Source organism: Crocodylus porosus, unplaced genomic scaffold (assembly GCF_001723895.1).
Source record: "Crocodylus porosus isolate Cpor-Errol unplaced genomic scaffold, CroPor_comp1, whole genome shotgun sequence".
Taxonomy (NCBI): Eukaryota; Metazoa; Chordata; order Crocodylia; family Crocodylidae; genus Crocodylus; species Crocodylus porosus.
Window position 1 is genome coordinate 61,882,732 of NW_017728931.1, and position 25,009 is coordinate 61,907,740.

A 25,009-nucleotide genomic window follows, 5' to 3' on the forward strand; every position below is an offset into this window, starting at 1 on the left:
CCCCCTTGGAGTCACCAGGAACAATGGCCACAAGCTGAGGGAGGATAGGTTTAGGTTAGATATTAGGAAGAACTACTTCAATGTAAGGGTGGCCAGAGCCTGGAATAGGCTTCCCAGAGAGGTGGTGCTCTCACCTTCCCTGGAGATCTTCCAAGAGGAGACTGGATAGGCACCTGGCTGGAGTCTTATGACCTCTGCCACTCCCGGTGTTCCTTCCTGCCCATGGCAAGGGGTCAGACTAGATGATCTGTCTAGGTCCCTTCTGACTCATTGATTCTATGATTCTATGAAGATGACCCCCCAATTATTAGATCGGGGCAGCCAGTTATTTTGGGTGGAGGGCTGCTTAATGAGTTTTGGTGAGTTGTCAAGAGCCGCAAGGGTAGTCACACCCCTTGACATGTGCCCCACCTCCTGTTTGCCATCTTGGGACCAGAAGTCCTGCCTTACAACCCCTGACCTTTGCCCTGGATGTACCTCCCTTTGCCTCCAGAAGTATTCCTTTTGGGAAGGGGGTTTGGCATCTTGGAACCCGAAAAAACCCCAACAGATTATATAATAAATATCAAACATTGACAATAATATATTTTAATTTTATATTTAAAAAAATGAAGTCTTACTCATATATTGTAGGGGAGTTTGGAGGGGTGGGTATGGGGTTTGTGAGGGGCTTGAGGGTGTGTATGTGGGGTATGGAGGAGGATGTGGGTTTGGGGGGGGTGTTCGTGGGGATGTGTGAGTGGCTATGGGCTGTGTGGAGGGTGGATCAGGGTGTGGGATGTGCGTGGGGGGTATGGGTGTATGTGTGGTAGGGTATGTGCACATAACAGTGGGCAGGTTCTCCCCCAGAGACATGTGCATGGGGGGGCGGTGGTTGCATGTGGGAGAGGGTGTGGGTGGGTGTAGCGTTTGTGAGATGTGTGATTGTGTGTGGGGAGGGTGTGATTGTGGGGTTTACAGGGCAGGGTTTGTGGGTATGGTGGGGTATGCATGGGACTCCCACACATGTGCCCCTCCTTCCTGAGCTGGTCAGCACCCACCCTCACCCTGCAATAGTTTGGGGGCTGTGCACCCTGCACCCTGCGGTGCTTTCCTACCACTGCCAGCAGCATGCAATACCAGAGCGCTCTGGACTCACCCCTGCCGGAGTGGATCAGCCTGAGCCCATGACACAGCTCTGACCTGGTGCGTCCAGTGGGGCTGGGGTGGCTTTGTGGCAGGACTGCCTTTCTAGGCAGCTCAGGTGACAGTGGCTCTTTCTGGCTGCCGCTGACCCTAGCCCGGTGGTACCGGCCAGGACCCATATGCTGCACAGCCCTGACCCGGTGCACCCTGCTTCTGCGTTGGGCTTGTCCAGCCAGGCTCAGCAGCAGTGGTGTGGGACAGAAGCTAGTGGTTGTTCCCTGCTACAGCTACCTGGAGCCTGCACCACACTGCCCTGCATCTGCTCTGTGCTACCACCGCTGCCCTGGTGACGGCAGTAGAGACGCAGTGGAGACCCAGGGCAGCGCAGCACAGGCTCCAGGTGGCTACAGCAGGGAATTGTGGGCAGTGGGGGGAGGGGCTGCTTTCCCTCTGCACCAAACAGCAGCTTCTGTCCTGTGCCGCCACTACTGATCCTGGGCAGGAAAGCCCAGAGCAGGCGCAGGGTGCATGGGGTTGGGGCTCTGTAGTGCAGCACAGGTCCCTGTCAGTACCATGGGACTGGGGCTGGGGGTGGTGGCAGCTGGAAGGAGCTGCCTGCCATCTGGGCTGCCTAGAAAGGTAGTCCAGCTGTGGGGTGGGGCCACACCAGTCCCGCTGAGTGCCCAGGGGGTAGCAGAATGCACCGTGGCTGGACTGTGCCTGGGTCATGGGACCGAGGGACCTGCTATGGGCCAGACAAAGACTTTTTGTAGGCTGGATCCAGCCTGCAGGCCATATTTTGCCTACCACTGAATTAGATTGTAGACATAGAATATTTTAAAATTAGGATCTGGTTATTAGATGGTCATCTTTAAATTTTGTTGCCCCACTGTTGCCATAGGGGAAGTGGTATCAGGGAAAGCAGCAGCTGGGGGGCAGGCAGCCTGCCTCAAGCCTCTTATTTTCCCCCCACCCTTGTCAGTGCCTCTCCCCTACCATTTTCCTCACTTGTCTTCTGCCCCTGGTACAGTTGCTCTTTCTCTCTGGGGGCATGGAGCTCCCAGTAGGGCCAGGCAGTAGCAGTGGCTTGAACTTCAAGAGCCACAGAAGCTCCTCTGCTGCTCTGTGAGCCCTTTTCCTGTGCTCCCCCTACTCTATCCTTCCGTTTCCTTGCGGTCTTAGCTAGGCTGTCCCACATATCCCTTACCTCATACATAAGCTACCCTGGCCCCCTTCATAGCCACAGCAGCTGCCTGCTTGGCTCATATTCAGTTCTAAGATGAGAGGTTTTCCCCCCATGCTGAATTGGGGGGGTACGAGGGGGGGAGAACCTCAATTTATATTTGAATAAATATGGTACCTTCACAGGCTGGGGCTTCTTGAAGTGTTTCTCTTTCTGACTAATTCAGGAGGTAACTTTTCTGGCACTCTCTGTGCATTGTTTTTTAGCATAGAAAACAATTGCTCTTTATTCGCTCTTAACTGAGGTAGTCATTTTACCTTGAGCCTCATCTCGGATGCTGATTTTTTTTTTTCCCTTGTTTTTATTTTTTAGCTTGCCAGAACTTGAATAATTTCCCTAACACCTTATAGTCCTGATGTTAAATACTTTTTTTTCCACTTTACATCCTCTGAAAACAAGATTCCTGAAATCTTCTTCATGTTGCCTTTCCCTCTCATTACCTCATAACAATCACTTCTCATAATCATTTTATCCTTTGTCCCTATCCTTCACTCCCAAGTATTTCTTTAACAATACATCTTCATCTCCATGCAGCAGGAATTGTTTTGTTTTCCCTGTAGCTGGCAGGGATCTACCTTTTTTGCAGCCTGTTTTCCAAGGAAGAGGAAGGAAGCTGCTGCTGATTCCTTTTGATTTTGCAACTTGCAAAGTGGGTTGTGGAGAGTCCTATATGACATGGCAGGAAGGAAAAGGTCTCTACCTAGCCAGCTTGCCTACTGCTTTCTCAGCTCAAGCTAAGAGTTGGTTAGATGCCTGGAGATGATTACCATTCATTGGCCCCTCCCCAGGAGTGTTCTCCAAGTAACAATCTTCAGCTTTTCAAAGCAGAGAAGGTTAAGCAGGCTGCTTACTGAGTGAAAGGAATTTCCCTTCCCAGGAGAGACTGCATGATCTCTTCTTGGCAAAGATGGCATAATTCCTTTACAAGCAGCAAACCAGGTTGATATCACCTGCTGGTGAATTAATATAGGTTGGGGTTTGGGTGAAAACAGGATCTCAAGAAGAAGGCATAATTCACATCCTTATTTTTCTGTACAAGGTTCCATGATTTGGAAGACCCTAGAGTCTTGAGATTTGAAAATGTGTAAAGAGAGAGATCCTTTTAGCCTTGTTCTATGAAAACAATTTCAAATTGAAAAATACACAGTATGAATGGCAGCTTTTGAGTAAATCTCAGGGCTGCAAAAGCAGTAGGTATTGTAGAGCTTGACTTAATGGAGCTGAAAGATGCAAGGATGCATAACTCGTGGCTGCATTTTGTTTGTCCATGGCCAATACTCTCACAAGCAAGAAAGTGATGGATGTATTTTACAATTGCAAAAATAATAAAACCAGAATACAGTCAAATCATGGTACCTTGTACACAAAAATAAGGATGTGAATTATGCCTTCTCCTTCTTGTAGTCCAGTTTTCACCCAGATCCCAACCTGTATTCATTCACCAGCAGATGGTATAAGCCTGGTTCCTGCTTGTAAAGGAATTATGCCATTCTTAGACAAGGAGAGAGCACTCAGTCTCTCCTGGGAAGGGAAATTCCTTTCGCTCAGTAGGCAGCCTGCTTAACCTCTGCTTTGAAAAGCTGAAGACTGGTATCTATAATGTGGATGCTGTTTGACTGGTACATGATACAAGAATCTCTCAGAAATAAAGCGGAAAGCTTGTGGGTTATTTTGTAGTTATAATTATGTGACTTCTACGGGTAATCAGTTTTGTTCAGTCTCTTTCTGTCATATAAAGAAGGAAGAGGAGCTAGAAAGAAGTAAGGAGTAATGGGGTATGTGTATGTGGTTCCCTTAGCTTCCCTTGAAAGAAGCAGATGGTTAGGGGTCTCAGGAGGTAGAAGAAATGGGGCCATTAGACTGTCAGTGGGTTGTGAAAAGCTGCAGCATCTGTGCAAGTGGAGACTTGTTCAGCAGCAGGGGAGCCGGCAATAGCAGCAGATGATCTCTGCCTCGAGCAGTCTGTGGGATTGCAGTCCAATCAGGGATTGCTGTTGAGGGAGTTGCTGTAGGTAACCTTGGTAATAATCCAGTTGGTCAGGCAGACTGTAGAGGGAAGATAACGGGTTGATGCCTGTGCTCTGGCTTCCTAACTTTAATTATGTTTCTTACCAAGCCCAAGTCTATTTATCTAGCCCAGACTAACAGCTATAATATGGAAAAGTTCCTGACCCATCCTGAGCTGGGCATTATCAACATATTCAGCATTAGGGGAAAGACATTTTTTAAGATGCTTTTTCTATTTGTGTGATATCGCTACACTTTCAGAGGGCTAGGATAGTCTGAGCTGCAGGTAGGACTGTTACAAAGCTCAAGTATTTTGAAAAGGGTGGCATGCAGGCAGGTTAGTGTGTTTGGGGTTGAAATATTTTTTCTTCATTTTATTTTTCCTCTTTTTGTTTTGTATTGTTTGTTTTGTTGTTTTGTTTTTACAATTACACTACACAGTGTATTCCTCAACACCATTTTTTTTTCTAGTTGCAGAAAACTTTTTATGGTGCTTCTCTGAATATCTGGTACTATATCTCTTCTGCTCTTCCTGACTCCGCTTTGTACAGAAAAGAACGTTTTGGGAAAAGGTACTGGTTGAGATGTCTCTCTTCTGCTGCAGCATAGTGGTGTTTCAAAGCACTAGGCAAGAGCTAGTTGAGGATGTATGCCTCAGAGGATTAAACTGGACAGTTGGCTTCATTCAAGACTAGTCACCTTGAGCCCTGTCCTTTTAGAACTGTTGGTTTTTATGGGCCATGCCCAAAAGAGAGAATGAAGGATGGAGATAAAGAGTTATGATTCAGGACTATATGCGTGTCATGGTCAGATCTAGGACTAATGTCAGTACGTGCTGTTCTTCTGGGTCAGCTTCACAGATGGGCTTTGGTTGCCCAATAGGGAAAGGTCTTTTGTCTCTTTGGAGTTTGGTTGTACACTCACAAGACAATGAATTGCATTAAAACTGGGCTGCAGATCTAAGCAGTCTGGTGTGAAATTAATGATCTAGATCAGGAGTCAGCACCTATTGGCTAAGGGTCTTCTTAAATTGCAGTTTCACGGAAACCACGAGATCTGGGATTGTCCTTGAAATTAAAAAAAAAAAATGTTGGCTACTCAGTGGGAGGCGGTGGTCCTCGCTGCCGCTGTGGCCCATCCTCACAGCTCACCCAGGAGGAGAAGGCACTGACTGGCGGAGCAGCACAAAGGGCAGCCCTTCGTTCCGGGGCCTCTCTGCCAATCAGTGCCAAAGGGCAGGCCTGAGCAAAAGGCAGCCAGCAATCAATATAGCAGCCCTCCCTTTGTCCCTTCTCCCCTCCGGGGCCTCTCCGCCAATCAGCACCAAGGGGTAGGACTGCCAGAGCACATCTGCGGAATTTACTACTTATGCCATGACTAACCTGTGGAAATTCATAAGTCTAACTGCAATTTAAGTAGATCCCTACCCATGGCTGAGCAGGTGGGAAAAGCAGCAGCAGCACTGCCTTGGGCAGGGGTGGGGAGCAACAGCTGCAGCAAGTATTGCATTCTTAGGGCTGAGCTCTTTTCATGCACAAAAATGGTCCTGACCCGCTGGTCTTGACTTTTTCTTACTTTTGGAAATCTGTATTTACATTCCAATAAGCAGAAATAAGTTGTTTGTAAATCTTACCCTAGACCTTTAGGGATACTTCTGACACTGCAAATATCATATTGACATGTCATGATTGACAGCCATTGTTTAAGAGACACCTGAGCGCTGGTTTAGTTGAGGATGCTGTGTGTCAGGATTAAGTGTATTGGTGCAACTGTGAGGAAGAGATACCTAAGCCTGGACTTGTGCATGGCATGAGAAATCTCTCTCAGGTTTTCCTGTTAATTGCATCTGCTTCCATTCAAAGAGGCCCCCATGCTTATGGCTGAAACTGATTTTGCTTTCATACTTCGTCGTGTAAATACAAACTGCAGCCTTTTTCTGTCTGCATGGCATATTGGTGTGTCAAGTTTATTCTCTCTCTCTCTCTCTCTCTGAGAGATCTATATCTGTATCTATCTATAGATAGATATAGATATTATGTATATCTTACAAAGTTCCTTCCAGCCCTGATGTCTATGAAATATATATATGAGAGAGAGAGATGAGATGTATCTAAGACTACATTTATGCTGTGGACTTTTTAAGTTCCTGATATGTGCTTTCAGGCTTAAAGGACACTTAACCATACAGTGGTACCTTTTAATAAAGAGAGAAAATTTTAAGCCTGCCAGAAACCAGATTTCTTCAAGAGCTTACACTGGCTAATACTTTTGAGAAACATTTTTTTGCTTTTACAAAGAGAAGTTTGCTCTTTGACTGAATACACAGATAGCCTAATTCTCTGTAGTCATTCAGAATGCAGTAAGTTGGTGAGCTGCTCTTACTCTGCTGCACTCTCATCCATCTGATACAATGATTAAATACTTCATCGACCAGTTGAGATAATAGGAATAAAGTAATGGAAGTGGAACGTGGTCATCAGATAAGTCCTCCTATTTCGAAAATAAATGCACAAGCATCTTCCTAGCATGGAACGCATTTCTTTTGGAGGCGTGCCATCTCAGTGACAATGATACATCTTCCACTGATGGCATCTCCCCCAGCACTAGGTAACCCTCTTTTGATCTCAGTCTGATAAAATGCACAGCTTGTCTTCTGTCATCTTGGAATGACCTGCTAGTGGGGAATGAAGCTTGTGTGGCCAGTGGATTTTTTTAAAATCCCCTAAATCAAAGGTTCCCGAACTGAGGTACATGCACTGCTTAGGTGGAAGACATCTCTGGGGGGCATATGGGAGAAATTGTGTAATGTCAGATTTAATTTTCATAATAATAATAATTGGGATTTAAGGGCTTAAAATATAAAATGTATGCTGGGAGGGATACATGAACAGCTGGTATCTCTGGAAGGGAGTATGCAATAAGAAAAAGTTTGGGAACCTCTCCCCTAATCGATTCTCTATTCTGCTTCCATTTCAAAGGTATTGCAGATGCACATGTTTTTATACTACAGTCTTGAACCTGAGGTCATCGTGGGTACTGAGATATCTGGCCACAAGCTGGGTGCAAGGAATATTGAAATTCTGTTTATTTGACTGCTGCTAAGTTTTGCCCAATCACTTTAACAGTAGGAAAATATGTTATTCAAAAGACCTTGTGTTGCCTTTCCCATTAGAACTGACTTTGTGATGTGTGACAATGCAGTCAAAGTAGTACTTGTTTTGGGACAAGGGGGTGGTTGATAAATATGAGAGCAATGCCTGAAAACCTTTAAGTATTGGTTGATGAAAATCTCCAGCAAAAAACATATGGGCCCACCTGTTTGTTAATATTTCATTTTTCTGTCTTTCAGAAATGTTCCCATTGCCAGGAGCCAGGAGCCACCTTAGGCTGCTACAACAAAGGCTGCTCTTTCCGATACCATTACCCATGTGCCATCGATGCAGGTAAGAACAGATAAGAGAAACTGTCTTACACTAGAAGAACATCTCACCCTGAACACTTTACAAATTGGTATATGCTGAGTTTCCTTATCCACCAGGAAAGTACAGTAACAATCCAAGTGGTGAAACAGGGCTGCTGGTAGAGTTTACAGCAGCATTTTAGGAATAGGTTGGAACAAAGATTTAAAAAGAATCTGCTTGAAGCTGCAGAAAGAATTTTAGGTTTCTAGAATGCAGCTACAAGAACTGGAATTTAGCCGTGACGTGGGAGATAAGCACCTATTTTCCTTGGAAAAATGTTTTTTTAGAAACTCTTAAGTAATCAGAACCCCTTATTTAATGTGTTATTTAAAAGGTAGCCGTCCTTCAGCAGGACCTTCCTTAGCGCTGCAGTTGGGTCATGACCTAGTAACAACTTCAACTGGGAAGTGTGATTTCTTTAAGTTATCAATGTCGCATCCAGGCACGTCTGTCCTGCCCCCTCCTCCCGTGGTGGTCTCTCATCCAAGCACTGACTGTATTCCCTTCTGATCAGCTGATTTACCGAAAGCCAGGAAGTTATGACTTTTGGGGAAAATTACTACCCTGATTACTGGGTAAAAAAGAATAGTTTTTTTAATGTTGTGTACACGAATGTCTTTCTGACTACTGATTATCTGTCTCCTTAAGAACTCGCATTATATAGAGGATAGGATGTTTCATCTCAGGACAAAGAGAAATCTTACAGAAATGAATTAAAGCAGTGGTTCTCACCTTTTTTGTGCCAGGACCCATGTGCCAAGATCAGACCCACAGTCCCCTTCTCTCCCCGCCCCCCCAGTCTTGCTGGCCTTCCTCACCCCCAAGCCACTGGCCTTGCTGGTGCCCCTCACCCCAACTTGCCAGAGGGGGCACCCAGCTGCCTCCGTCCTGCTTGGGCCAGAGTGCAGGCAGTGAGTGCGGGCCCCGTGCCACTGGGCCAGGCATGCAGCTCCCCTCTGCGAAGGACTTACCCCTGTTTCCTTCCCTCCTCTCTGAAGGGCCAGGTGCCTTCTCCCCACTGTCCCCCTGCTGTGCCACTGCTCTGCGCCTGGCCACTGTCCCAAGAACTGGCATGAAGGCATGTGTGCACACCGTCGTCGTGTGGAACATTGCCAGCCTGCAAGGGGAAACCCACACTTTCACAGGTTTTTCTGGGAACCTGCTTGTGACCCTTTCAAATATTTTTGTGACCCACTTTTGGGTCATGATCCACCAGTTGAGAAACACTGAGTTAGAGACCAGGTTGAAGTGTGAGTCATCTTTTCCATACCAGCTCATTGTTTAAGTCCTGCACCTGTGTTGTGTTGTCTTCTAATTTCTAAAATCTTTGAAATTTTGGACTGTTGATTTGTCACTTTCTAAAAAGCTATAAATATGTAGCAGGTGGCAGTTTGATTCTATGATCACATACTGTTTTTTTTTTCCAACAGGACCCTAATCTTATTCACTACATGGAATTAATGGCTCCCATTTAATGAGTGCCTTTTCAGTACTGTGTTTTATCTTCTGTGTTGAATGTGTTCCCCATACCTTATTTACTCCAAACTGTTAAAACCCTGCTCTTAAGTAGAACTGTTTAATTTCTTTATGGGTATTTTTGTGGTGCTCATCACTATAGTAGCCAGTGCTTCCCAGGTATTAATGAAATTATTTTTACAATGTTCCTGTGAGACAAGAACCATCTCGTTTTGTGATGATACAGTGTCTAGTGCAGTGGAGTCTTGGTTATTGATTAGGGCCCATACATGCTATACTAATACAAATAATAAACCTGTTCACAAATTTTGGGTGCTCAACTTGAGATGCCGATGGCTTGAGCATGCAGAACATGACAGCATACTTTATTGTCTACAGCATAACTTCCACTGATTTTTACCTGCGGGTTGTAAGTGCTTAGAATGTCTAAATCAGATTTCATTGTCTCAAATTGAGTAAGCAGAAGGTAAAACTGGTGACTGCATATGAAGAGCATCATATAGGAACTCTGGATCAGAACCAGGGACAGAATGCAGTTCTCTAGGGCAACATTGTACTGCCATAAGACCCATCCTTTTTCTTTCTGTAGTTCATCCTCTTACTGCCTTAATTTCTCCCTACCGGTCAGCTCTTGCATGGGGAAAGCCCTCCTCCCCTCCTGGCCTGGCCTGGGATGAAGGGAGCTGGAGGCTGCAGTGTGTGGAAGAGCGGGGAGGAAACTCCTCCCTCTGTGAACTGTAGGTTACTGATTCCTGCCAGACAACAGCAGTTTTCTTTTCTACAGGTGATTCACCCCCAGAGCAGGTCCATCTAATGCATCAAGTGAGGCAGGGGTTTTGTAGTTATGTAATTAAAAGCTAACATATCCCCATGCACATATACATTAGTATAAAATTGCAAAGGCACTTCTGGCACTTCCCCACTCTTGAGTGCTTGATTTGTAATTTCATTAATGTTTCCTTAGTCTAGTGTTTTTGTTTGTAACTTCCTAGGTTTTTAACAAAGTAAACTGTAAAGTCAAATTCCATTGTGCAACCTTATATGGATTCCTGGCTCATCAGAAGCCTCAAACCTTTTCACTGTACCACAAAGCCTCTCTCATTTGAAGTAGCAAAATAATTGATAGCGACTGTAAATTGCTCTGTAGACTAGTAGTAGGAGAGGTAGACTACTGCGCCTGTGGATTTTCAGAAGACAGCTGCAAGGAAATGGTGAACCATGAGAATCTTTATTTCTGTTGTAGGCTTACCAAACAAGTATGATGTGGTAGATACAGGCTTTTCTTCTTTCCTCTCCTCCATATCTTTGTCAGCTGTGGCCCCTTCTTGTTTCGGTGGGGCGGGCAGGCGGGTGGTTGGTACGTCCGTCCGTCCCCAGGACTATTCATCTCCTCTGCTGAGTTCCAGGATCTTCAGCTACCAGTCTTGGTCTCCTCTCCTCAGACTTTTCAGACCAATCCCAGTATCCTTGCCCAGTAGAACCGTTTTTTCCTCTTCTCACTCCTTATCTGATGTTTCTTTCTCCGTCTTACCCTGGCCTCCAGTCATCAGCCCTGGTCCACCATTCCTGTCCTGGACTGGCTCCCAGTTCCAGCCACCTTCTTTGGGCTCCTAATCAAATCACCTGTCCTGTCTCCAGCTCATTTTCCCTGTCCCTTTTGCCTTGACCATCTCAATTCTGCTTCTGTGGGGCTAATATATTATATACCCCACAGTTTTGTTTTGTTTTTCTGTCCCCAACCTCCTTGTCCATTTAGTCTCAATTGCTCCTCCAACTCTTCACTTGATCCAAGTCTACCACTGGCTACTGTTCCTCCTACCGCCACCTACTCTGACCTTGGCCCCTCCTATTCAGTCAATTACTGTCTGTGATTTGGTCCCAGTTTCCTCCATATTCCCAATTCCAGTTTACATCTAACCAACCCAGCTTCTACCCCAAGTCTCTCCAGTCTGTGCCTTCCTGTCACAACCTGTTCTTCCTTACTCTCTCTCTTCCTTACTCTCTCCTGACTCTTGCGTGGTCTGTATTTGCATCAGGTGACTTGCTTGTCCAGCCTGCCTGGACCCAGCAGGAAGGTTGCTGACAATTTCCTTGCTCTTGGTTCTGGTGCCTGGATTTGAGATTATCCATAGCAACCCAGGGCTGTGGTATCAGGAAAGCCTTGTGCAGCACCAGATTTGGGCATGTCAAGTGCAGATGGAGTCCAGCTGCTAAACTCTCAAGGGTTTAGCTGAGTCTGTAAAACTGACTCTTCCTTCACTCCCCCCCACCATTGGGTGAATTTCATAGGGATGGCAAAGGCATATCCCTCCAAAGTTTCAGACCTCTGATTCGAAGCAAGGGAGAACTGTGGGTTTTCAGAGAAAAGGTGACTGGAATTTTTCAATATGAGCAAAATAACATTTCCCCCAGCATCATTCTTGAAATGACTGGATCTTTTAGGTAAGAATTGTCTAAAAATGTCAGCATGAAATACATATGTACATGGAAAATTTCATCCAAAAGTTTGGCAAAGGCTGTAAGTAACTGAAAATAGGAATTTAAAATGGGACATGTCAGGCAACCTTTATAATTAGCTCCACTTTATTTATATATATAAATATATATATATAAAATAGACCAACAAAAGCCTTATTGTATAGTAAGGCTTGATTTCCAGGTCTGCAAAAGTAGATTGCATGTGCTTCCTGAAGAAATGGATTGATGTTCTCTCTGCCAGCCTTCTTTTCTCAGTCTGTCATCTCTCTGTAAGCCCTTGCATCAGCAATGCAGTTCAGTTGTCTGTCTTGCAGTGAGTCAGACTCTGAGAGATTCAGATATTCTCTCAAGTTTCTTGAGCCGTGCAAGGGATTCCCTGGGGTACTAGATTCAGTTGAAGCCATTCCCTCCTATTACCAAGGATGAAACCACCTTGCATTTTGAACAAAACTAGGGCAAGGAACATGAGCGCCCAACTCTGAGTAACCTCCCCAAAGCTCTGTATTGTCAATTACAGGGGCTTTTAGATGTATAAAATGCATACAACTCCATTATAAAAATATATGCAAAGTGTGTTAAAACAAGACTTCCCCATCATTCATAACCATGTTAGTACTAATTATATTTTGAACTGTCTTCTTCCTTTCAGGCCCAGGTACATTACAGATAACCAACTAGAACAGGAACCTAGTGATTGTCATCCACATTAATATACTGGAAGATTCTAGGGGTTTTTTTTGTTTGTTTAATTGCTTCTCCTTTGACTCCCATTCTGATAGCTCACTAGGGTTCAGTGTCACTAAGCATAGAAGTCATAATGTTCTGTGTTTCATACTGAAATCCTTGTGCTGGTTAGTCTTGGGGAAAAAAAATGTTTTGTACCAGTCTTCATAGATTTCATAGACATTAGGACTGGAAGGGACCTTGGAAGATCATAGAGTCCAGCCCCCTGCCTAACGGGCAGGAAGTCAGCTGGGGTCATAGGATCCCAGCAAGGTGAGCATCCAGATTTCTCATGAAGGCGTTCAATGTAGGTGCATGAACCACCTCCACTGGCATGCTATTCCAGATCCTGGGGGCTCTGATAGTGAAGAAATTCTTCCTATGTCCAGCCTGAAATGGTCTTGCTGGAGTTTATAACCGTTAGACCTTGTCATCCCTTGGGGCGCTCTGGTGAACAAACGTTCCCCCAGATCCTGGTGGTCACCCCTGATAAACTTATAGGTGGCCATTAAATCACCTCTGGGCCTGCGCTTTTCCAAGTTAAAGATTCCCATAGCTCTCAGCCTGTCGTCTTAAGGTCTGTTTTCCTGACCTCTGATCATGTGGGGGGCTCTTCTCTGAACTCTCTCAAACTTCTCCACATCCTTTTTGAATTGAGGAGCCCAAAACTGAACGCAGTACTCCGGCTGCGGCCTCACCAAGACAGAGCACAAGGGGAGAATGACATCTCGGGATTTGCTTGAGAAGCATCTGGATGCAAGCCAGTGTTTTGCTTGCTTTACTGGCTGAAGCATCATATTGAAGGCTCGTATTCATCTTGTGGTCAATCATGACCCTCAAGTCCCTTTCATCCGTAGTGCTAACCAGCGTAGCACTGCCAAGCCTATAAGCATGCTGCAGGTTTTTCTTCCCAAGGTGGAGAACTTTGCATTTTTCAGTGTTAAATGCCATTAGGTTCTCATCCACCCGTTTCTTGAGCCTGTCAAGGTCAGCTTGGATCGCCCTCCTGTTCTCAGGTGTGGATGCTTTACCCCTTACAAATTAGCTTGTTAGCTGATAAAAAAAAAAGTATGTTGTTCATAAACTTTCAGTCTGTGCATGCATATGGATATCCTAATTTAGTGGTTCCCGAAAGTTTTGGACCAGTGGAACAGTCAGCCTTCAGATTTCCCCTGGACCACTGTTTACCCTTGACATGAGACTTCTTTGAACTGCTCTTTTTATCCTTTACTTGGGAAAGGAGGCTCCATTCTTCCCATGTACCACTGACTGGGCAAAGGGAGCTCCATTCCTCCCAAACACCCCCAAAAAACATCCTTTCCCAATGTTTGTCTTCTCATTTGCTGGTTGATGCACCTGGCACACACAATTATTTGTAAAGCGGGGTGGAAGAGGTTGAGGGGGAGCGTGCCACCTGCTTGTGTTCCTTTTGAGCACAGGGCTTACTGTGATCTGTGGATTACTTAATTGTCCTATGGATCCCAGTTGAAAACCACTGCCCTAATATCTTACGTCTCATCTCCTTTCATTCAAAATACTTTTGTCAGCATGAGAGATCCTTGTGCACAAAAACTGAAGTGTTGTTGACTTGTTAAAGAGTGACAGTTAAATAGTGCTGCTTAAATAGTTTGTGTGGAGATGTTTGTGGTTAACATTTTATCTTTGCTCTACTTTCTGCCCAAATTTATAAAAGGCCACTGATGTTTCTGAGAGAACTTAGTCCTTGGAGCATCTCCATGGAAACTGGACTTTTGTTTCTTAAGATTTTTGCATCCACTCCTCCTCCTTGTTCTCCGTCACCTGGAATCAGATCCTGGTCTTTACATCAGTTTTCCAGACAGCATTTGTATTGTATGATATGTCAGAGGATTTTGACCCTAAATAAGGAAAAATATAGTTTAAAAATATGTTAAACTCTTAAGGGATAGAAACCCTCTTTCCTTGCAAATAGCACTGGAGTGATGGATGATAGGAAGGAGGTGGGGAGAGAGGAAGTGACAAAAAAAAGTATATGATGAAGCAATAATTTTTCCTTGACTCCTCCATTTAGGAAAAAAACAGTCCAAACAAATGAGATCCCTTCCCCTGTCTGTCCTGAACTGGCATAACTTTGTCCGGTGGTCTCTCTGCCTGAAGTTATTTCGAAGGGCTGACTAAAGCTTCTTCATCTGTAATATAGGCGGTAGTGACCAGCAGTTTTTGCCATCTTACGCATATTTTGTTGCTTTTGTCAAATGCTGATAATGCCTCTCCAGTTCTCAGTGAGACAAGCTTCCTTATCCCTTAAAACACATAAGCAAAGGTGGCATTAATGGATAACTATATTGGCATTTTCAGTAAATATTGCCAATTTCAATAAAAATCTATGGTCAGTTCTTCTAACTCCAGTGATTGTTCAAATCAGGTGCGAGGCATTTTAACAGTAGGTGGTCTCTGACTGCTTGCCCCATAAGCAGTTCCTGCTTTGGGCATACATGGGATATTTAATCTGTCAACAGTGCTAAATTCACAGCACAAGAAAAAAGGTAGTCTTTGCTTTTTAATGTTTTATGTTTTGTTCTGGTGTTATGATACTATACAGTCATAATTCATGGTGGAAATCCCACCTTTATAATAAGAGAGCACAATTTTTGCTAATACTGTATTTGGAATTGTTGCCCTTAGGAAGATTAAGGGTTTTACTTCAAGTAACTTAGCAAAGAGTAGTAACTTAGCCTATTGCATGCTGCTTCCCTCTGATGTTGCAACAGAAGCATTTCATACCAGCAAGAGAAGCTCTGCCAAAGCTTGGGTGTCTAGAAAGCTTTTCCCTCAAGCCTTAGTTGCAGTCTCCTGCTGCCTGCTAAACTCTTCTAGCAGATTGGAACAGTAGGGAACTCTGGTTATGCTACATACTTAAGTGGGTTTTAAATTAACACATTTTATTTACCATCATGCTGTTTGCCAGTATTTGGGGAAGCTGGAGAAGATGAGAGGTCATAAAGTGCCCTGGTGAATTCTCTGCTACCAGAAAATGCAGGGGCTGGGTAACACCAGATTAGGGAGGTGGTGGTCTTCTGTCTTTTCTCATGGGTGGGAGAGGGGGAGGATGCCTAAGAGATGCAACTGAATTCCCAAGGAGGATAGCCCAACACTGCTTCTAGTCATGAAATGGAAAGATAGGATTCTTGAAATCCTTCAGTAGAAATCAAGAGCTCTGAAGTTTGCACAACCTGTTACCTTCAGCGTACTTTTTCTGTGGTTGCAGCTCTTAAGAGTCTAAGAAAAGTTAACTTAGCACCCTTTAGCATTGCTAAATTCACTCATAAAACAAATCTAATTTCTCCCAGTTTTGTAACAGATGAAAATTATACAGACGTGAAGTGTGGAGGCAGATTTGAGAGCAGTATGAGTGACCGGACTATTGAGCATGGTGTCTGTAAAAGTGATTACCAGCTTTTGTGCTGGGAATAAGTCACCCCCTTCTTCCCCCCACAACACCCCTTACTCTTCCTCCTCCCCATGCTAGTGACAGATGCCTTTGGACAGGAATGAGAGGCACAAAGAAAGAATCATCTGTTAAGATCAGATGGGTGTGCCTGGTTTTTCCCATGTTTGTATTTCTAAAAGATGGAATCTATGGAGGGAGGAGAAATTTATACCTCTGTACTGATGATTCTTGTTCTTTACACAACAACAGTGAGGAAATTGGCAAGATTTGGTCTTTACATATTGATGACTGTAAGAATAATACCACTCAGGTCTCTTGGTAACTTTATTTACCAAAACATTCTTGTGGAAAACTTGACAAGATAGTTCTGTAAAAGATCTTTGAATCCAAAATGCATCTGGAAGGCGTGGTTAATACACATGACATCATGGAGGATGCATTTTTTTTTTTAAAGTACTAAATCAAATTGCTATCTCTCTTCTCCTGTAGATTGTTTACTAAATGAAGAGAACTTCTCAGTGAGGTGCCCGAAGCACAAGGTAAGAAGAACCCTTTTCCTCAGTGGGCCCATTCTGTGCTGCCCTCTGGTGGGGGCTGCATCTCATTTTTGTCTTTTAAATGAATAATTGTATATTTAGATAGCTTTAAACAATATTTCTGTAGTTCAGTGGGATGTATTCTGGGCACAGACACCTCTGTAGATGAAGATAGAGAATTAAGGAGATATGCATATTTCCAGATGTTGTCTAAACTCTTAGAGGCTCTTTAGAAAATCCAGCTTCATACTTAATGAGCTGCTCCTGTTGGAATGCTATAGTAAAACTTTCTGTTCAAGGTTTTTTCTAAAACTTGAGAGATGCAGGGAGAAAGGAAGAAAAGTAGCTGACAAAAAGGGTTTCATCGCTTTGGAAGCAAGGACCAACCAGAGATGGAAAGAGCTTAGTCCTCCTTCAGCAAGAGTTAGCAGGCTGAATACCTGGTAACTTGGCTGATTCTGTTTCCTCCTCACATCCTCAGTACAAGTTCCTGAAGTATATGTCTATGAGGCAGCAGAATTTCTGTCACTTGTGTAAGTAGGTGATCAAAATGTCAGGTGGAATTGCTTTTTTCTTACTCAGCTAGTAAGAAACCATTTAAAATTTGTGAAAGAGTATAGATGGTACAACTGGGAAATTAGGTGGGGGAAGGATTTTGCTCTTTCGAATCTGCAGGAGGATATATTAGTCTCCATTCAGGTACAGTACTTGTTAGGAGCTTTCTCCTTCTGTGCCTGTGGTTAGAGTGACATCTGCTGGTAATTTGTTTTTTTACAGGAGGCAGTGATTATTGATTATCTGTAAAAGAGATTTGTATTCTTGTGCAGCGTGTTTTGTTCTTGTTGTTACTGTGTGGTGGTGGTTGTGTTACCCCAGTAGGAATACATACATTCACTTCAGTTTTGAAAATGTAGGGGGAGTGTTGATGTTTGCTTTTCATGTTAACTATGTAGTCCCCACCTAGCCTAGAATCCTCAGACAAGGATTTCCAGACAGTACCATGGACCAGCCTCTTTTCCCACCCTTTTATTTAAAGAAAATTTTTTTTTGTCCTTTCAGTTGTGGAGATTTATGGTTCTTGCACTCTTTCAGGGTTAAATTGACATATGACTACCTACCTGAATTTGCAGGCAGCCTGAAACAGTAACTTAAAGATACAGTTTGATCCATCAGCTGGAAAAAACTACAGGAATGCTGTCTTTTGCCCAGCTCTTGACATCTGATTAGTGTGAATAGAAAGGATCAATACATGAGGACTATGCTTTATTGCTGCCCACTAAAAAAACATGCCAGAAGGGGAAAAATCTTACAGCTTTTCATCAGTCAGTTAGGTTCAAGTAGTACTGCTGTATTAGTATTAGCTGTTAGAACAAGGAAGTTATACCAGGAAAACACAGTTGTCTTATGACTACAGTTCAATCTGTTGTACAAGCTATTTGAGAACATATAAGTTCTGTTATCTGGTAAGCTTTGGAGGGAAAAAGGGTGCCAGCAACATTAAGAAGAGGTACTTGATGAAGCTATTAAAGCTGTGAACTTTACTGAAAATCCACTGCACATCTTTTCCCTACTTTGAGGTCAGGAGAGGGAGAGGTGTTCAGGAGCTTCTGTTTCACACCTAAGTTTTTGTTGGCTTTCATATAATAAAGTTGGAGATGCTTATTTGATCTCAGTGAAAATAAAAGGTTTTTCTTCACTTGAATGTGGTTTAGCCTTTGCATGAGACTTCACTAACTTGCTGGTTTGTTCTGAATGCTTTTTTAGGGGAGAATAACACCATCCTGCTCTTACGTATTGCTAATTGGGCAGAGGTTCTCAGCTAGATGTGGAGCCATTCCAGGCTCTGTCCAAGCATATTGAATATCACTCTAGTAAGATGATGCATGGAATAAATTAAAATACGACTTTGCAACAAATGAAAGTGTGAAAGTTGAGCCATTGGAGAAGGGAAGGGACTTCCAGTCAGACAGTTTTAAAAAAATTCTGTTTTTAACTTGTCAGTAGCTAACTAACATCTGACACCTCAGCTCTTCAATTCAGGTATGAGAGCTAACTTGATAAATCCTTTGAGAGATCCAGTAGGTCCTTTAGAATAGGGGTAGGCAGCCCCTGGCACATGTGACAGAGCATGGCATAAAAAGGCATTTTGCTTGGCTTGCATGCCTTAGGGAAGATGGCGAGGGAGCCATGAGGAGCCCAATCCTTGTAGCAGTGCAGCCTCTTCCCTGTTATCTGCCTTGAGGTGCGTGTGCACCCACAGCCAGCAATGAAGCAGGGAAGGGCTCTGTAGACCGTAGTGCAGCTGCTTGCAACCTCCCTGCTTTCTTCTGTGAACAGCTTGGGCTCCATGGTGGGTAGCAGGGGCCTGCCCAGAACACTGCCTGACTGTGGCAGGCAGCCAGGAGGCTGCAAGGTCTGTGGAGCCCCAGCCTGGCTTGTCGCAGGGGCAGATTGCAGGGAAGGGGCCAGGGCTATGCTTCCACAATAAGGATTGGGCCCCTTGCAAAGCCCCCCCCACTTCCTTTTCCTCCCCTTCCTTCCCCCCCCCAGCAACATCATACAAGTAAAGGTGGCAGATGATTTTGGCACTCTGCCCAAAAACATTGCCAACCCCTGTTTTAGAAGAATTAGGGAAGGACAAGCTCAGTATTCCATATTTCTAAGGTTGAATGACGGGCAAGAGAGGGAGCCTGCAGACCTCTTGTGTAAATCCTAAAGAAGCAGAAAGGGGTGTGTGCTCAGAGTTTATAAGACAGACGAACAAAACCTTTGTAGGTCACCTTCAAGTGATGTTATTAAGTTCTTGCTCTGCTCCTTGTTGTTAAATTCTGTGGTTTTTTCTTTCTTTTTAAAATCAAAACATTCTTACAAAATGCTGACTTCTGTTACAGGGAAAATCCTGTCTGAAAATCTGTGCATGTCATTCCAGTACTGACTCTCTCTCTCTCTCTCTCTCTCTCTCTCTCTCTTTCTTTTATATATTTTTCTGTGTGTCTTTTGCTCTCCCTCATCCTCCTTCTCCTCCTTTTGGCTTGCTGGTTTGTCAGCCCCTCCCTCCTTGCTCTCTTCCCTCTTTGCAGAACAAGATGGTGAAAGGCAGCCTCAGCACAGAGCAGTCGGAGCGGGGGTGAGGGGGGAAGTGTGTTCCTGGGAATGGAAATAAAAGCAAGCACAGGTGAGTTGGGGAGAACTTTTTGTTCCCCCATGTCCTTCCCCACTTCTGTGGGAGAAGTGGATATTACTTGTGCCCCTTTGGAGGTTGTAATTGGATTTTCTTTAGTTTTTGTTCCTCTTTTTGCTTCAGGTTAGTGGTTTCATTTTGCATTTACTGGTAAAGGGCAAAGCTACCCTCTTATTTGCTGTTTTTTTCCCAGTTGCTGTATTCATTGAAACCACCACCTGAGGTCTCCACTCATTTTATCTTCCTCTGTGTAGGAAGCTAGCAGATTATTCTTTATAATTCTTTTGGAACTTAATAGTAAATTACCTGAAAAGCTCATAGAGGTCTAGATTGCCATGTTATTAAACCTTTTACTGAGCAGGGAGGGGGGCAATGTAATTGTGTTTGTGTGAAGGTGATTATTACCAGTTTGCAGGCCTCTGGACTGCAGGATGCCTTTGAGAAAATTGGGGTAAGAAGTGACCTTTCCTATGGGCCTGTTACTCCTCCCCTTTTCCCTCCCCATCTACCCAGGCACTTTCCTCTTCCTTTTGAACAGAGTAGAGCTAAAGATGGTAGAGCTGTATCTGTTTGGCCCTGTAGCCATGAATCTGCAGTGCTTACTATATCTATCATTACCATTGTTGATTACACAGAGCAATTGAAAAATCCACTTCCTTGTACCTTGGATCTCCAAAGCATTCACTTAATTACCTCAAAATCCGAAAAACTTTCTCAGATCCAGCTGATAGCTAGATGACCTAAATGAAATGAACATTCCATCTCCAGTCAACGTCCATTGAAACAAGCCTGTTCTAAGCTACCACCCTCTTGGTACTAATGGGCTGTCTTGACCTCAGCTTGTTCATTTCTTACAGATTGGGTTGCCTTTGTGTCCCTTTCCTACAGTTCTGCAGGTGTGGGTTATCCTTTCACTTCTATTACCTCATCTAACGAGAACTGTCCCCCATCTCCCTGCTTCTCAGCAACTTCCTCTTTCAGTCTTACCTTAAAACCTTGCTTTGTTTCTCTGACTGAGTTACTGTGAAGTGGTTTTTGTGGTATTTTCTATGAAGGAAGTGAGATTTACCAAATAACGTTATGTTTTATTTATGAAAAAATAGCAACAAACTAGTGTTTGGTATGAACACTTTTTATACAGCTTGATTTAGCTCAGTTCTGTTATGCAATTTCTTGTTTTTGGTACATTCTCGTGTATACCTGGATTATCATTAAAGAAGAGTTACCCACTCAGCTAAGATTAGCCATTCATATTCTTCTCTCTCATTATTTTTGTTAATAAAATTGAAAAATCTTAATGATCACACTGAACTTTTCCATGTCCCTAAAATGTGTAAATGACTGTGTGGCTCAATGTGAGATGTTGGAATACTAGCCAGAGTGTTGCATCTGTTTTAATCGTCTAACGTTAGGGAAGACATGGAGCTGGTTCTTTGTAATCGTGGCTGAACACCTTTTTTTATAAAACTAGGAGCCAGTGAGCATAAGCATGCCATGATGTTCAGGTTTCACTCAGGTTTATTTTCTGCACAGACTTCCAACACTAGCCCCATCTCCAAGTTTAGTCTCAGTTTCATACTTAAACTATTGCAAGTTTCACAAGGTCAAGGGCCTGTCTGTTTGAATTTGTGAAGTACTTTGTTTAGCTCTAGAGCTCAGAGTATCATTTTATTCTCTTCCCTAACCTCCTTTTAAAAGGTAGGTAAGCAGTGAGTCCAGGGTATTTGTCTTTGCTTGTGACAGGCTGTTCTTAGGTGAGTGAGAGGGTTTGGTTATGAGGAAGAAGAGAGTAGTTCTTCTGTCAATGTCTTTCCTTCCAGCCCTACTTTGCTCCTGGGCTCTTTTTGCTCCCTGCTGGAAGTGGTAGATGTTGCTTCTCAGTTATCCGTCCTGTCATTGTGGAATACAGGTCATCACGATGTGTGACAAATAACCAAAGTAACTGGGATCTGTTGCTTATGGGGGGCTTGGGATGGGAGCCCCTACCTAGGCTGTATATGGGGCACCAGGGGGGCGGGAAATGGCCCCTGCCCATTCTGCCTCTGGGTAGGTAGCATCCCCATTTAATTAATGCAGCCCTCCTTGCACAAATCATGTCCATTTGCACATAGTTAATGTTGGCTGTCCATTCTTCCCTTCCCTCATGCAGTTAAATTGGCCATCTCACTTGCAACTGATGCAACTTCCCTAGTCCGTAATGGGCTGCTTGCGACTTCTTCAAACTTCTCACAAGGGAAGATCTTTGTGTTCTTCCCATCCTGGTGATAAGTTTGTTCTCTGTGGAAGTTTGAATGGCCCCAGAGTTCCTCTAGCTGTGCTTGCTGGTAACTGCTGCTACAAGCTGCTCTGCTGACCAAGTGTCAGTGGGGCTGTTTGTGCCTTTGACATTCACAATATGCTCCATTACATGCTGTGGAAGGGGGAAGAAATAGATTCTCATAGACCTCAGTATGCCTGCTGAGGGTTCTGCAGCATCAGTGGCTTCAGAAGTGGTGCACGGAGGCCAGATGGAAGGAGGGGGACAGAGGGTCATAGGATCTAGTCAACAGGCTCTGTATAAAAAGCCTAGTATGAAAGTATAGAGTAATATGGACTTGGGGGCATCTTAACACTGACAATAATTTAACAGTCCTGTGGAGGAAAGGAATGGGGATACAAAGTGAAAAGTTTACTGATGCTCTTCTGGAAGTGGAGTGTCTCAGTGTCATTTTTCCACCTTTGCTTCTGCCCCAGCAACTTCTCATTTGGAAATACTGTGCTGCCTCTTTTTTTCTTAAGGAGGTTGTCTAATAGATTTGTCCCCTTTTTACCATGGTTTTATGCCCCCAAATGAAAGCTTATCAGGGCCTGGGCACCCTGTTTTAAAGGGAAGCTTGCTGCATAAAAGTGGTATTAATGAAACTTCATGGAAATTCTGTAACTGTCCTCTGGTAATAGATAAGCTGTCCTTTTGCTGTTTTGGCAGGGGAATGTGGTGTGAAGTAGACTCTTAGGACAGGAATAGGCTGTGGGAGGTATCCTTTTGCTTTTGTTTTGCTCGGTTTACTACTTGGCCCAGCAGGGTAAGAGGAGCCCTTCCCTTTGGTTCTCTGGATCAGTTCCAGGCAAGTCAGTGGATTGTGTCTCTGTTTGTAGCTTGTCTCTTCCTGAGCCAGTTGCCCCTAGAACTTTTGGATCAGTTCCAGATATGGAGAGTAAATGTGTGCGATTGAGCCTGGTGCTCTGGATCTTTGCCAGGAAGAGAGTGGGATTGTATGTGGTGAGCCTGTTTCCTCCCTGAGCCAGTGCCTAATGCTCTGGCTTGATTCCAAGCATGGGCAAGCTACAGTTGTACAGAAGCCAGAGGCAGCAGCATGTCCTTGCCACTCCTTCAGTAAGGGCTCACAGTTGCACAGTAATGAACACCAACAGGGATCAGCTGCCTGAGCTGTCTAGGAACCTTCCTCCCTCTTTTGTGATATTGCCTATGTGGAAATGTCTGACTTTGTTTTAATTTTTACACGCTTATATCATGTCTTTTGGCTTGGTGTGGAAATTGTAGCAGCAACAATTTTTTTTGTGGGAGGCCCTAGTGATACTAACTGCAGTACATGTGCAGCTGATACTGTGGGGTTTGTTTTGACCTGAGTTCACCAACTGGGGAGAGGAGGAAGGGATATATAAGCCATATATGAGTGACAGCAAAGGACTCAATCCCAATAAACAAATCAGTCTTGGATCTCAGATGAGATATAGGAGGAAGAACAATATATAGGGTTGCCCATTTTTTTTTGGCAGTAGCAGTTTGTCAAGGGAGGCTGAAGTAATTAGAAGAAAATGAACAGAAAATATCCAGCTTTGACTCCTTTTTGCTCAACCTTTAGTCAGAAGTTTTAATAAGGTTAGGATATTTGTTTGTAGGACTCTTTGAGGGGTATAATTAAATTTCTAAAATTTTAGAGGAGGAATTGCTATTTTAGACTCTTTAGTTTAAGATGCCTTAATTCTGCTCCTCACCCTAACCTTGTCCCTGAAGGTGAGCAAACTGGGAACAACAGAAATAAGTTTTAGTTTTACAGAAAAAGCACTAATTCTCTAGAGTAGTGGTTCTCAACCTTCTAAGACTTGAGAGACCCCCACGGAAAATGCCAGCTCTTAGTTTTTCACTTCGTGGGTTTTTTTTTTGTTTTTTTTTTGGTTTTTTTTTTTTTACTACTGAGAAATAATACTACAATTCTTGTGTTGCGAAGGACTCAGACCAGGACAGGTCAGAATGGTTTTTTTTTTTAATACTGTGTATTTCTATATGAAATCTCTGGGTTTGTCTTGTGAATCATGTTTGTACAAGTAGCTGTGCCATGGCACCCTGGTTGACAGTGATTGATCACATCGTGAAATTGGAAATGGGATACAAAACCTATAAACTTTGACATACATTCTGTTGAAAGGGTGAATTGATATTCAGTGAACGTTGTAACTGATCTGTATGAAATGTGCTGGGAAGTTTCAGTGCAGTTCTAATGGGCAGGTACCACATGACAGAAACTACCATTATACTTTTTTATTTGGGCTCCTTTTATAGCCAGGTTTAATATACAAGCTAAGGACTTTGGTGCACCAGTAAATATTTTTTTGTGTGATTGTTAACCAATTATATCAGCCAGTACCAATCTAGTAGCTGGTATTCAACCTGGCCTCTTGGAGAGCAGCATCTAACTGGTAAGTCTGTAGGGAGAAGGGGCATGGGCAGATCAAGGCCCCCATAATGAGGGAGGGAATGGGGCTGGGGCAGGGGCAGGGGCAGGGACAGGCGCTTCCCAGCCAGAGTGGGGCACAGAATGCAGGTGGCTTGTCAAGGGGGGATGGGGAGTGGCTGCCTGCCACTGTATGCTCCCCTGGTGGAGGCATGGGGGCCATGTGCTCCCTGGATTTGTGCGTGGGCTCGGGATCAGGGGCTGTGCTCACCTCTTCCTGGGGGCTGTGGCTGTGCTCAGAGTGGGCGACTGTGGCAGTGGGAAGGGTGGCTATGGAGAATTTTGGGGTGGCTCCCAGCACCGCTGCCGGCTCCCACCCTGTCCCTGCCCAGCCTGAGAACAGCCCTGGCCCAGTCCCTTGCTGGGAAGAAGCTGGTGCAGCCCCTAGCCTTGAGCCTGCAAGAGGCAGCGTGTCCTCGCCCCGCACACAAATCCCGGGGCCACATGCCCCCCATGCTGCCCCTGGGGATGTGCAGAAAGGCAGAGAATCGTTCCTCCTTTTCACCACATTTGCTGGATGAGCTGCCTGGAGCTCCATTCCCCACCCCACTCCATCTGGGCAGTGCCTGCCCCAGCCCCATTCTCTCCCTGATTGTCTGGGGCCTTAGCCCCAGGC

General features: G+C 44.3%; 1 protein-coding gene across 2 annotated transcripts in view; it reads left to right on the plus strand.

Moving 5' to 3' along the window:
* The window catches only part of TCF20 (transcription factor 20), a 175,548-nt gene that overhangs the window by 148,543 nt on the left and 1,996 nt on the right, over nt 1–25,009 (plus strand). Inside the window, exons 4-6 of one of the 2 annotated variants that reach the window (XM_019545230.1) lie at nt 7,725–7,818; nt 16,433–16,482; nt 19,527–19,654. In XM_019545230.1, coding sequence (XP_019400775.1) covers nt 7,725–7,818; nt 16,433–16,482; nt 19,527–19,610 — 228 coding nt within the window. In that variant the 3' untranslated portion in view covers nt 19,611–19,654. The remainder of the gene's footprint in view (nt 1–7,724; nt 7,819–16,432; nt 16,483–19,526; nt 19,655–25,009) is intronic. The other variant, XM_019545231.1, reaches the window with a different exon arrangement.